At 56.8% G+C, this 13,493-nt stretch overlaps 1 protein-coding gene across 1 annotated transcript in view; it reads right to left on the minus strand.

The window, feature by feature from the left end:
• Fam20c (FAM20C golgi associated secretory pathway kinase) overlaps positions 1-9,457 on the minus strand; it is a 51,287-nt gene extending 41,830 nt beyond the window's left edge. The window contains exons 1-2 of the mRNA XM_055598599.1: positions 8,559-9,457; positions 6,765-6,943 (exon numbers count right to left, since the gene is read on the minus strand). Of these exons, the coding sequence (XP_055454574.1) occupies positions 6,765-6,943; positions 8,559-9,145 (766 nt within the window). The 5' untranslated portion in view covers positions 9,146-9,457. The remainder of the gene's footprint in view (positions 1-6,764; positions 6,944-8,558) is intronic.
• Between the last annotated feature and the right edge of the window lie 4,036 nt (positions 9,458-13,493).

The raw sequence follows: 13,493 nt of genomic DNA on the forward strand, positions 1-13,493 counted from the left end.
GAGCGACATAGCAGAGTGCTCAACGTTTGACTGTTGAGCAAGCGGCTTATGAAACATTCATGCCCCAGGAACCTCATTTCCCCCTAAAGACAGGGACACACGGATTGTTTTCAGCCCCGACACATGGACCGACAGCAAGCCTGCTCCTCTCCCTGGGGAAGCCAGCAGAGGATTTTAATTTTCTGTTTTTCCTTATCTGTGCTTTCTAACTTTGCACAATGAACATTCACTGCATTTCTGGTAAAGTGGAAAAGAAGGAAGTGATTAAAAAGTTAGCGGCACCATTAAGTCTGGGGGCATGTCCCCATTTCCGTTTAGAAACAGAGACTGTTGGGTTTAATGGTTCCTTCCTGAGCCGGGCTCTTTACAAGGTTTGTAATCCTGGCTTTCAAATAGCAAAATATTGTGTTAATCCGGTCAGTTTGGTGTGCCCCTCCCCTCCCCCACCACCTGCTTTTCTTGCTTTGAACAGGCTCTCATGTAACTGAAGCCGGCCTCACACTAGCTATATAGCTGAAGATGACCTTGAACTCCTGACCCTTCTGCCTCCACGTCTTCAGTGCCCGGTTCATGCACAGCTGGGTATGGAACCCAGGGCTTTAGGCATGCCAGCCAAGCGCTCTACCCACTGAGCTACATCCCAGCCTAGCCAGTCTTTTTTCTAAGGAGCTCTAATCTATCTCCCTGTTGCTTTCACATGGTGGACGGATACCCCAAGGAGGCAACCAGGAACTCAAGGACACCGCTCTGAGGTGACAGAGGTACAGATTATATGTTTCTGTCCTGGCTCGGCCTATCCTCAGCCCTGCAAGCTGTCTGAAGCTGACAGGGGGGATTCTGCTTGGAACCCGGACCCACACACTGGCCACAGACTTCTGTGTGTTCCAGTAGGGGCTCAGGGTATCTTTGTAGGTTGGACAACAGTCATGAACACCCACCAGGTGTGGACTAGGCCACCCGCACTGGGCACTAAGGAAATGGGCCAGAAATGGCGGACTAGGATGAAGGCATCACAGGTGGCACGGCCAGCACACAACATGGGTTCCCTCTTGGAGAAAGGTGGCAGGTCACGTGGAGAGGAAAGGTCCTTACTAGGGCAAAGAGGAGGTTCGGTGAGAAACTGAGGCCCAAGCTCCAGCCAGGGTTAGGACACGTCTCAACAGGAACTTCTGTGGTTTCTAGTAGCCTGAGAGCATGTTTTATATAAACTGACTTGATTTTTTTGTTTGTTTGTTTTTCAAGATTGAGTTTCTCTGTGTAGCCCTGGCTGTCCTGGACTCATTTTGTAGACCGGGATGGCCTCGAACTCACAGCAATCCTCCTGCCTCTGCCTCCCTGAGTGCTGGGATCACAGGTGTGCACCACCGCACCTGGCTGTAATTGGATTTTTTAAGAAAGACCTCTTGGGGGCCGAGGGTATAGCCTAGTTGGTAGGGTGCTTGTCTAGCATGACTTGGGTTCTGTCTGAGCACTGGGGAGGTGAAGGCAGGAGGACCAGGAGTTCAAGATCACCCCGAGATGCAGAAGAATCTGTCTCAAAACAAACCAACAAATACCCATGGGCCACACTTGAGATGTTGCTTGGTGGCCCCTGGGGACCCTCACCACTGCCAGGCATGGCCTTGGCGGCTCATCCGGGAGAGGGGCTGGCGATTCAGTTTGGGGTCAGTCAGGTAGTTGTTTGACTCTTTTCAAACACACCCTGCGGTGCCTTTTAAGGGGCAGATCGGAGACTGTTCTAGAAGATTAATGGAGGCAGGTGCTCGCACTGTAAGTGAAGGCCTCCCCAGGGAAGGCTCACATTCAGAGAATGTGCCGTTCAGCTCCTCCAGGCTTATCTCACATGTCCCTGAGCAGGGGAGAAAGTCTGCCTCTGCCTCAGAGGCTGGGCACTTGGAGTCCCCTTCCACCTGCCAATCTTGGGCTTCAAAAAGTGGGCATGGGGCACATTTACCTGGTGGCCAGAGGCAGATTCCCTGGGGCTGGCACTGCAGGAACCAGTCCTGGCCCGAGGGGCTGGACAAGCTGAGTGAGCTGGAGTTGACAGTGGCTGCAGTCAGGTCTTCAAGCTCCTGGCCTGTCCTGAGGCCTTCATGCTTCCACTGGCTGTCACTGGCTCAGACCAGACACACATGGGGCAGCTTCTGCCCCAGTGGCCTCCAGCCTGGTGTCACTATGTCATGCTGTCTGCCAGGCAGCTCACTTTTATTTTGAGAGTGACAGTCACAAGAAGCCCCAGAAATACACTGATAGAGCTGGCTCAGTCCCTGGAGCTTCCTGGCTGCACAAGGGGAAAGCGGGGGAGGAGGGAAGTGGACACCAGCCTCCACTGGAGAATACTTTTGCTCTAGCCTGTCCGTCCTATCGCACTGAGCAGGGGGCAGCTATTTGCTACCTCCCTGGTGCACCTGATCTTGGGGTGCCTGTTGTTTCAGGGGTCCCTCTACTCCTGGGGTCTGTGACTGGCAGTCAGAGGCAAGGCCCTGTGACCCGGTGGCTGGCCCTGCCTCTTGAGAACTACGGCTCTGTCTCAGACAGGAGTGGGAGCTCCCTTCCCCACCCCCATTCACAGGCAGTAACTCCTGGGGTGCCCCAGGCAGGGGCTCTTTGTTCCTTGAAGCTCACAGCCAATTCTCCCAGATTTCATCTCTAGCCATTCTTTCCCTTCCGCAGATTAATTAGTGACAAGGACTTCGGTCTGGTGGAGTCATTTTCTTTTGTTCTGCCTTGTTCTTATACCTGTGGGGCCTTGACCTGACCTAGACGGAGCCACCTTAGAGATCTCTGCTCAGGCCGGGGGCTGCCTGGACCCCCTGCTCCCAGGGAGACTTCTCCCTGAAACACTCTCAGGTGTAGGACCTCTGCATCCATACTTGTACATGAGAGTAATTTGATTAGCACGGGTCCCCGCCAAAGGCCTGGCGGTTCTGACTCCCAGCCGAGCAGAGGTGAATGTGTGTGGAGCCTCTTTCTTTAAAGGCAGCAGTGGTCTGCTACCGTTACCAGGCAGCCTGGAGCCTGGCTATAAATAAATCTCTATTGGCCTTGGCCAGCTGCGCTGCGGGCCACACAGAGCCTCACAAAAAGAGAGAAAGGAGCAAGAGGTTCTAACCAGGCAAGACTTAATGGAACCATTCCAAGAGGGTGTGGAACCCCCCTGGCTTCACTTTCCGTCAAACAGTATTTCCCAACTCTGTATTTCATAGTGAGATAAATAACTTGAAGATTAAAGTCATCGCTCCTGGGGCTGGGGAGACAGCTCGCTGTGTACGCATACAGACCAGAATCTGGAACCCCAGAACCCAAGTAAAAAACTGTGCAGATAGCGTGGCTCCTGTAATCTCAGCCCTGGTGAGACAGACAGGGATTCCCCACAGCAAGCCGGCTTGCTAGCCGAGCTAGAGCTGGGAAGCTCCAGATTCAGCGAGCAATCTGCCTTGAAAAGTAAAAATGAAAAAAACAAAACAAAACAAAACAAAAAAACAAACCAATTGAAACACCCACTGCCAACTTCAGACCTTCACACCATGGGCACATATGTGATTACACAGCCTGCATACGTGTGCGCAGATACTAACAAGCACAAACCACACACATACTCATACATGCTCGAGTACACATACACAAGATTAAAATATAAAAATAAAGCCATCATGGGTGGGCCACAGGGAACCCTGAGTCAGAAGCGAGGGGATGCTACCCAGGAAAATCCTCCTCCTCTGGAGCCTCAGTTTCCCTGGTTATAGGAGGAAGCTGGAAAGCAGCACTAGCTCTTGAAGGCTCTGCTCTATCATTATTCAGGTCACAGTGGCACCTGGGCAGAAGCAGATCCTGTCCACGGGCACCTGGCTTGCCACACAGTCAGTGATGTCTCCAGGAGCCAGGCATCTACTCAAAACTTTGGCTCCGTCTTTCCAGCCACATCAACCTTTGGGGCAGCTTGGGATGAGTCACGTTGGCTCCAGCAGGCAGCCTCCAGGATAGAGCTGGAGGCGCAGAATGCCTGTCCAGGGCTTTAGTCTGCGGTCAGAGCCAGCCGTTTCAGGCTACTCCCTACCGAGCGAGGTGTCTGGGCCTAGTCCACTTCTGCAGGTACACACTCCACAGCTTGGGGGAGATATGGGTACCTGTCTGATCCCAGGTCCCCAGGGAAGAGGCTCTGCATGTGCTTGCCACCTGCAAATGCACCAGGCAGGTGCTGTGGACAGTTCTGCATTTGCCACTGACTCATATTTACACACGGAAGCCGTCTCCTTTTGGAAGAGGCCCATCTCCGCACCTTTTGGGCATCAGGATTTGTGGATGCAGGAAGAACGCATTCTGGTGACGCAAACCCCGCTGGCAGCTGAGCTAAGGGGTCAACCTTACAACCAACACTCCTGGCCACAAAGCATGTATGACTTCACCTTGGGAGACGGTACCTCTTTACAAGGATCTCAAACTTGTGCTTTACCCCCCCCCCCCAGGTACATTTAGGTTGCATCAGGTTTTGCTGCCTGGTAGCTTGGTGTGGGCCTCAGGTTCAGGAAGCAGTGATATGCTCTTTTGTCTGCCTGGGTGATGCCTTTTCCACCAGCCTACTTTCCATTAGCTGCTTCTCCATCAGATGAAGGCATGTCCACAGTGGGACTGGGCGAGAGCTATCTCAGAGACTGCGCTCCAGTACACGAGTGTAGGACCCACTCAAACATACCTGGGCCCAGAAGGCCTTGGTCAACCCCAGACCAAAGCCCAGAGTTTAGGCTGCTTCCACATCACCAACAAAGCTGCTCATCCCACTGAGGGACCAGGCATCCAAGTGCCATCATCCTTCCAGAGTAAATCAGACCAAAATGGGGATGTGGTGGGGCTCCAGGTTAAACAGGCGAAAATATACAGAGGTCCCTGAGGTGAGCATAGCCCCCGGTAAGGCCCTGGAACCATAGCCTCCCCTGATCTCTGAGCTCTTGGGATAGATCCCATCAACTTTGCATAGAACAGGTGTCAGTGAGAACAGGGAACACGCTGAAGCACATACACAGAGCCGGCCAGCTATGGGGTTGTACAGCACTCAAGCATCCTAGCCTGTTTCTGCACTTATCTAAGGATGTCGCCTCTTCAAGGTCACTGCAGGACATGTTCCTTATTCCTGGGCTGAATGAGCCACAGAGGCGGCAGTGCTTCTGAGAGCTGGCTTTCTTCGTACTAGGAAATTACTCTCTTACTGAGCCACGCCCCTAGCCTCTCATTCAAGGCTTCTAGTCAGGTGCCCTACCACTGAGCCACACCCTAGCCCCTCACTGGGGCATTCTAGGCAGGTGCTCTACCAGTGAGTCACACCCAGCCCTTCACTGGGGGATTCTAGGCAGGTGCTCTACCAGTGAGCCACACCCCAGCCCCTCACTGGAGGATTCTAGGCAGATGGCCACTGAGCCACAGCCCAGCCCATCACTGGGGGATTCTAGGCAGGTGCTCTACCACTGAGCCACACCCCAGCCCCTTACTGGGGAATTCTACTACTAAGCTACATTCCCAGTCTTCTTCCCAATTTTTATTTTAGAAAGGGTCTTGTTAAGTTGCTCCAGCCGGCCTTGGGCTTTCAGTCTTCCTGCCTCAGCTTCCTGAGCAGCTGTCTGACAGCCTTCACCTTCATGTCCACCTTGGGTATTTCTTTAACAGTTACACTGTGCTCTAAAGAGAAAGGGGCATGCACTGTGGCTCCTTTATAACAAAGTACCTGTGTTAACAAGGACTATTCCTCACTCACCCTGACACCTCTGGACTCCACAGGGGCATGACAAGGTCAGGTGGGTATGCACTCAGATCTCTGTGGCGGGACGAGGGAGGGAGAAGACCTCCCTTGCTTTCCCTTTTACTGGGTGAACTGCACAAGCCCAGGGGGAAGCTGTGGGTCCAGGCAAGAGCCCAGCACACAGATCAGCAGAGCCCCAGACACCTCTAAAGAGGTAGGTGCCGCAGGCAGGCAGCTTCTAACTGCTCTGTGTCAGCAATTGGACCAAAGCCCGTAACTGGAGGGAGCCTGTTAGCAGATCTACTTTCAAGACACATGGCAGGCTACCGAAGCACGTGCAGCTGGGCACATGGGGGCACCCTGCACAGCCCCAGCCTCAGCCTGCCCTATACCAAGCCACAGTGGCTATCAGTCACTTGCAGCAACCTGGTAACAGCCCCCAAACCTGCTCCGGAACTGCTCCTCACGTACTGTTCTCCTGAAGCTGAAATGCTGACTATTTTTCTTTGCCTTGGTAGGCCATCAAGACCTGGAGACACCCCTTTTGAACTGCGCCATGCAGGGTACCCAGCCTCAGACTTTGTCTCTCCACCTGGTGCGATCCCCGAGTCCCCGATGAGCTCTGAAGGGAGCAGGCTTGGAGCCTCAGGCCCTGGCTGAGCCTTGAAATCTAGCTGCCCCTGCAGGAGGGACAAAGGTGGCCCATTCATAGGTGCTGCAGAGAGGTGTTGAAACTACTAAGGGTCACCAGGGTGTTCTTCTAGGGGGGAAGGAAGGCAGGCCCATGTGTCTGCTTGCCGGGGGCCTAAGTGGTGACCCTCACTGGCCAGCATACCCTGCATTTGTAGGGCAGAGCTTCATCGTAATGAGCCTTAAGGCGTCCATCTGGCTTCTGGCATCATCAAGGCGGCCACCTAAAAACCCCAAAAGTGTGCTCCCTTGCCAGCGACCTGCGTGGGAGGCCAGCTTCACAGGGTCCTGGTGTGTCCTTGCCAGAGTACACTCACACCAAGGGCAAGCAGCCGGCACCTACCGACGCTGGTGATCTTCTGCGAGCCAAGGTCCTGAAGCAAGGCATCGATGGCCGGGTTGTGTCTGGAGTACAGCTCATACCGGTTGATGCCCGTGTGGAATTTCAGCCAGTTAGGGTACAGATCCACGGCTGCCTCACCGGTGGGCAGGAATTCGGCGCCTTCAGCACCTTCATGTGGCCTGCAAGGAACAAAGGCAGGCTACAGTCAAGTGTAGAAAGAGAGGCAAGAGGCCTCAGAATGTAGGAAGCGGGGCCTGGGGGTCAGGGCTTGCGACTTGGGGTTCAAAGTACAGGTTCGCTAAAAGCTGCCTTCACACTGCCTTGTCTGCACTTTCCTCCCCGGCTGCGGTTCCACCAACTAATAATACGCCTTAAGGCCTATAATTCCTATTTTCCCTCCAGAGACGCCACAGACAATCCTAAATACCACTAGCCTAGACCCAGAGTGTCAGCGCTATCCCAACACCTCTGTGCTGGGGTCACCAAAAGTGCCCCAACAAGAATGGCGTCAGCTGGGAGTGTGTGGGAAGGGGCTGCCAGCTCTTGCAGGGATCAGACAGCCCAGAAGTTGTAGGCATACCCAGTGAGCTGGAAGGCTCTCCAGCTTTCTGCCTTTGTTCCAAAGAACAGGGGCAGGAATGGTGCACAGGGAGAGATTTGATTTTAATGAGTGCAGCCGTAGGTGGGGAGGGCAGGGCGACGGAGTCAGTGACTCCAGCCTTGCTCAGAAGGAAGACCTGCTGCCTGCTTTCTCTGGCCATGAGGCTGTCTAGAGGAAGAGCAGCTGTCCACAGGAAGAGCAGCTCCTCTGGGAGCCTCCTGGGCTGGAGGGAAAGAGGGCTGCTTCAGCTCTGCTTCACTGGCAGGTGAGGGTCCTTCAATGTTGGTCTGTCCCAAACTAGAAGCGAAAGGAGGACCGGAGCCCTCAAGAAGCCACACCCTGTCCACTCTCTCAGCAGCCTTCTGGCCAGCAAAGCCCAGAAGCGACCAAACGGCTCACATGTGCAGGCACAAGCCACAGGGCCTGGTCATGTTCCAGGGCAGAAAGGACCCTGAGGTTGTTTTGGACGGTGCTCTCTGCTGCCTGGGGACCTTTGCAGGTTGTTTGCTCTAGCCAGCTGGCGGTTAATATTTCACTCTGCTGGGCTCATGTGGATCTGTGCGGCTGTGGGGGTGGGCACCGAGCTGGGGAGCTGGGAAGATAACTCTAGGATGGCTCATCTTCCTCTCTATAGCCAGGCGGGGTGGCCCCGGCACCACCCTTGCCCGGAGGCCTCCACACTGCCAACATCACTCCTCAGCTGCCTTTGTCCCCGCTGACTGGATTTTAAAGACTTACTAGGTACATTCAGGCCTTCTGGAGGTGTCCACCCTGAACAGCTAACCCGCTGGACTCAGAGCCAGCAGCCCAGCCCCTCCCAGGGGAAGGCGGCTCCCACTCTCCCTGGCTGGCTCTCCAACATATTCATTCATCTGCTTCCTCAGCCATCGCCAGGGCTGGCCAGCATGCTTCCTTGTAGGTGGAGCACTGGGCTCCCCTGGCTTCTGGTGGGCCGCCAGCTTCCCACACCAGGGCAGGGAGAGCTTCTCCCTAGGAAATCATTGTGAAGACAAAGGCAGGGCCCAGAGCAAGAGGCACGTCTGCCCCGCCCACCAGGCGTCCCTACCAGCCTCCTCCAAGGGTCCTCAAAAGTACACAAAATGCTTGGCCTGTGAAACAGCTTTCTAAGGGATGTCTTTATTTCCGAAGGGTGGACGCCTCAGCCCCGCCCCAGCCTCCAATTCTCTACTCACCAGTCAGGATTCTCTGCTGCCTTGGGGTTAAACCTGATGTCGCTGTTCACATTAAACAGGACGTCGTCCTCTGTCAGCGGAGGCACAGCCCCCTGGTAGAGCGGGTGCTCAAACAACTTGGCTAAGAGCGATCCGTCCCCGCTGGGGCCAGGGGGTGGCACCCGGGGTCGTGGCCCGGGGTCTCGAAGCAGTGGCCGGTGCACGGGGTCATGGGGTGGCGGGGAGCCGGCCTCCTGACCCCGTGGGGCGTGATCAACCCGCTCCGCCGCAGGATGCAGCTTCTCTAAGGAGTGGGAGGTTAGGTTAGAGGCTGGATCTGAGCTGAAGTCTTGCAGGATGCGCAGTGTGTGTTTGTTGGGCCAGCCTGCGTCGCCACCGGCCGACTCCCCCTGGCTCCTCGCCTGGGCCCAGCCTGGGCCAGCTGCCTCTGCCGCCGGCTGAGCGCAGGAGCAGCCGGGCTCCCCGGAGGTTCGCGCGGCGCGCCGGTCCAGCTTAGGTATCAGGTCAACAGCAATGTGCAAAGCACAAGCCAGCAGGAACACCACCAGGATGAGCACGCGAAACCTGCGCACCAGGATCATCTTCATGGCCGCGCAGGCCAGCGGGCTCGGGGGGGTTCCGGACGCGCGTCCACCGGCACCCCTCAGCTTGGCACCAAGCCGGCAACCACTCGCGGGTCAATGTCCATTCGGCGTCGAAGCAGCTACCAGCTCGGGGGCTGTTTCCAGACTCGGACGTGGTGGAGGACACCCGCCACCAAAGCACCAGCTCTCCAGGGCATCTCGGGGGGCAGCCAGCGGCCCTCGTCGGCGGAGCTGGTGGCAGTGGTGACAGGGAACGCAGAGACAGACTAGGGTCTCCGGGACGGCGACCACACTCATTGGGCGTGTAGGCAGAAGGCGCGGCGGTTCATCCCGGCCAGGACGCGAGGGATCCGATCCAGAGCGCGGTGCTCCCGTTGGGCCATGCCGGCTGCTGGGCGGGTGACAAGGCTGCTCCTCTGCGCGCTGTCAGGCTGCGGCTGGGACGCCGGACTGGAGAGACAGGGGCGAGAAGGGAAGCGCGAGGGGGGCGCGCAGGACTGAGCCGCGATCTGGCAGGTGCAGCGGGCTGACCCGGAGCGCAGCGCCGGCACGGCCGAGCTCTAGGAGCCCCCGCGCCCGGCCCGCTGATATCCGAGCGCCGCGGAGCCGCCCCCCGCGTCAGCGCCCGCAGATTGGCGGAGCCGCGGCCCCGCGAGGCCCTCGCCGGCCCGGCGCTCGCCCGCGCTCCGCTCTCTCCTCCCCTCGGCCGCGCCCCGCGGTGTCACCGCGCCTCCTCCGCGCTGAGCCGGGGGCCGGAGAGGCCTGGCCGGGAAGCCGCAGGCAGCGCGGGCTCCGGCCCTGTGCGCGCGGCTCTCGGCCTGCTCGCCTGCGTCCCCGGAGCTCCGCGCGCCGCCAGCTGCAGCCGGGCGGCTCCTCCCAGGCGAGCGGAGACCAGAAGGCAGGCCAAGTCCCTCCCCGGAGCCCGCGGGGCGTCTGCGCGGCCAGGCGAGCTCCCCTCCGGGTGGTGTTTTGGCACCTTGGTCCCCGTAGCCCGCTAGGTGGAGGACTAAGGGACGACGTGGCCACGCGGCGGAGAGAACGGCCGGGGAGGGCTTTGGGCCCCAATCCGAGGGGACGACAGAATCGCGGCGAGGCTGCCGGGCCCACCCCACCCCAGGGGACACGCCTGCGCCTTAACCCTGGCTGCGCCGCGCCCGGCCTGGCTGAGTGGCGCGGATGCGCGGGCGGTGGGCGGGGCGCATCTCGCTGTTTGCGCTCTGGGATGCTAAATCGGGGTACACACTTAGAGGAGGTCTGCTTCTACCACGTGGTGCGGCCACGGGGCTTCTGGATCCCCAACCCCTAGTAGGAAATAGGAATCTATGGGAATTTCCGCTTAAAATTCTGGGAAGGTGAGCGGGAGAGGGACACACACAGATCCACAGGCTGGGCAGACCTCCGGGCTTCAAGCACCTGCAGATTTCCACAGCAGCCCAACCCAGCTGCTGGGTAAGGGATTGAGGGGCGGAGCCTGCGTGCTAGGGAGCCCCTCTTTGTCACGCTCTCCTGGCTGTGCTCCCAGGCCCTCTAATGCTCTCAGTGAGCCTGAGTTCTTTATGCACAGCTTATTTTATTTCTGAAGACTCAACGATGCGTAGCTGACGCTCAGTGGATGCCCACTAGCTGCTTGTTAGGGCAAAAGAGGGTCGCAGCCAGCCAGCTGGTCAGCAAGGGTGCCCCCTAAGCCACTTAGAAAGAGAGCGTTCCTCAGACTCCTGTAACAGGAGCCTGTGCTGGGCTGCGTCCTGGAAACCCTAGAGTGCAGTGGGCAGGGCCGAATCAGAGGTGCCCCCCCAGGAAGGTATGGCTTACACCAGGGGAATCGAGACATTCGGCATTCATCCTCCACTCACACAATGAGCTGTGGGGTGGAGGGGGGAGGTCCTGAGGTGGGAGTAGACAGGAAGCACCCCCAACCCGGGACCTCTGGGCATAGTGGAATGTCCTCAGGGCAGAGGCACCAGCTGCTGGACTGAGGAAGAGGGACATCAGTTTGTGGGACTCCCTGTTGGGTCGTGGTCCTGGGCACTCGGCTGTCTTCAGCGGTGTGGCTCTCTGGGCCTGCCGTAGGGAAGCAGGATGTAGTAGCCAGTGTAAATCCAGTTTTTGTTTTTTTCTTCCAGCAACACCTGTTGCTGTCTGCTGAGAGAAGCCCAGGCTTCTCCTTTGTTTCTCTGCCCTTCCTCTCCTCAGATGCAGGCCCTTCACGGAGGGGTCTCAGGAGAGACTTTTCTCTCAGGCCTCCACCCAGGCAGGCCGAGGTGACTCATGCAGAAAAGGTCTCTGAAGGTATAGTTTTCCCTCAGAGGAGGGCAGGACACACTGTGCCCCAGCGACTCTCAGCTGAGGAGGAATTTAACACACACAGACAGATGACACACACGGGGAAACACAGGGAAGAACAGTGACGAAGATACACACATACAAGTGCCCGTAGACATTCCCACACGGACACACGGACACACAGACACACGGACACACACAGAACTGAGTCTTGCTTGATCCCTACCTTATGGCTGTCTGGGGAGACACCTCGCCACCCTGATGATGGCATGCAGCATCTGTCAGAACCCATGCTCCGGAGCATGTCTGCCTCCAAGCTGGAGCTCTGGTAAGCCACTTTGAGACATGTCAGGAGTGTGCAGGCTCAGCAGAGGGGGTGGCACAGCTGTGAGGCGCGTGCTACTCTCCTGGGGTTAATACACGCTTGTGTGCAAGGGAATACCACCCTTGTTGGTCTGTATATGGTGCTCACACAGGGATTGCTCTGCAGAGGTTCTGGAGCTGAGTGAGGAGTGTGAGGGAGGAACTGGAGGAAGCTTGAGGCAATGACAATGGGGGAGGCAGGGTGACCCTCTGGAAGGCCCCACAAGTGACTGCCAAACAGTGAATTGTGTCTCTGGGGGGGGGGGGGCAGGCCATGGAAGGGTAGGGACAGAACTAGAATGGGAGGATGTGCCTAGCTGTTGTTGTGCTGGTGTGGTTTGGCCTCAGAAGGATGGAGATGGTTCCAGAAAGGGGACCAGTTTATAGGGTGAGCAGAAGGGTGTACCGGAGCCTCGGGACTGGCTTGTCACACCTGGAGGCACAGATAGGGCTGGAACCAGGAATGAATTGGGGGTTTCCACTTGTGGTAGGCAGGTTTGGTCCCAGGAATCCAAACCAGTAGTAAAAACTAGAGAGCTCAGAGCTGGGCTAGGTCAGGAGGGATGGGACCATGTGGAGAATACATCTGGAATAACCCCAAGCAAGAACTTCCAGGGGCCCAAAGCATCTTCAGGAAGCCAAGAAGCACAGCATGTCGTTATGAGCAGCAGAAGGAAGAAAAGAAGGAAGGAAGGAAGGAAAGAAAGACAAAAGAAATAGAGAGGAACAGAGCCTAAAGAAGGACGTATTATGCCCCAAACAAGACCAAGGGTGTGTGGAGGCCAGGCAGGGGGCAGCATGCAAAGTTAAATTTGCCTTCACTGAGAGTATCTAAAAAAATCTGGTCTCTTCCAGGTGAGAGAGACAGACAGACACCGAGACACAGAGACGCACAGAGAGAGTGTATTCTTGGTCCACAGAAACCTCCTCCCACTGAGAGACAGTCCTTCTCCTGTTGCCAGAGCTTCCCGGGAGCCTGCCATGTGTCAAAACAGCACAAAATAAAATAAATAAAACATGCCAAAGAGGCAACGTTGAGGCTTATTCTAATCTCATTCGGTCTCCTGAAAGCATGTCCTCATGTCCTGTACTCATATAGGGCCCTGAGTCCCTGCAGTCATGTGACACATTCTAGTGTCTTACAGGCATGTTTGTCATCTTGTTCCGACTTCCACATGTGGGAGAGAGCAGAGAAGTGGGCAGAGTCTGGAGCAACTTTCAGTTGCTGGGGGTTTGAGAGGACGTAGACTCTGAACATGACTCAGGAGCTTGCAGACTTCTCTGAAGACACTTTAATGAGCACCTCTCTCCATCACCCATCCTTCCACCAACTTATGTGAAGGAGATCTGCCAGCAAAGACCTGGGTTGTCTGAGTCCGTACATGCCCTCAGCACTTGGGAAGGCGGCTGGGAATGGGGCAGTTGGGGTGGGAGGGGCTCAGGGCCGGCGAGGACCCCCAGAAGGATTGTGAAAGGACCACAAGCACTTTGGGGGTTCCAGTGAGCTGAGGGCAGGGCCCTGTAAGCACATACAAAATCAGAGCAGGCTCTGGAGGGCTCTGTCACCAGGGGCAGCTAGGAACCGTGGGCTCAGAGGCGGTCTCTCCCCTTTGCCCCCTGTTGCTCTTGGGACTCCTGGAGTTGGAGGAGATGCTGTGTGCCCTGAGATCTTGGGGAGCTATAAGCCCTGTCTGACCTGTCTGCG

This window comes from Psammomys obesus, unplaced genomic scaffold (genome assembly GCF_907164565.1).
Source record: "Psammomys obesus unplaced genomic scaffold, mPsaObe1.curated_primary_1811, whole genome shotgun sequence".
NCBI classification, from domain to species: domain Eukaryota; kingdom Metazoa; phylum Chordata; class Mammalia; order Rodentia; family Muridae; genus Psammomys; species Psammomys obesus.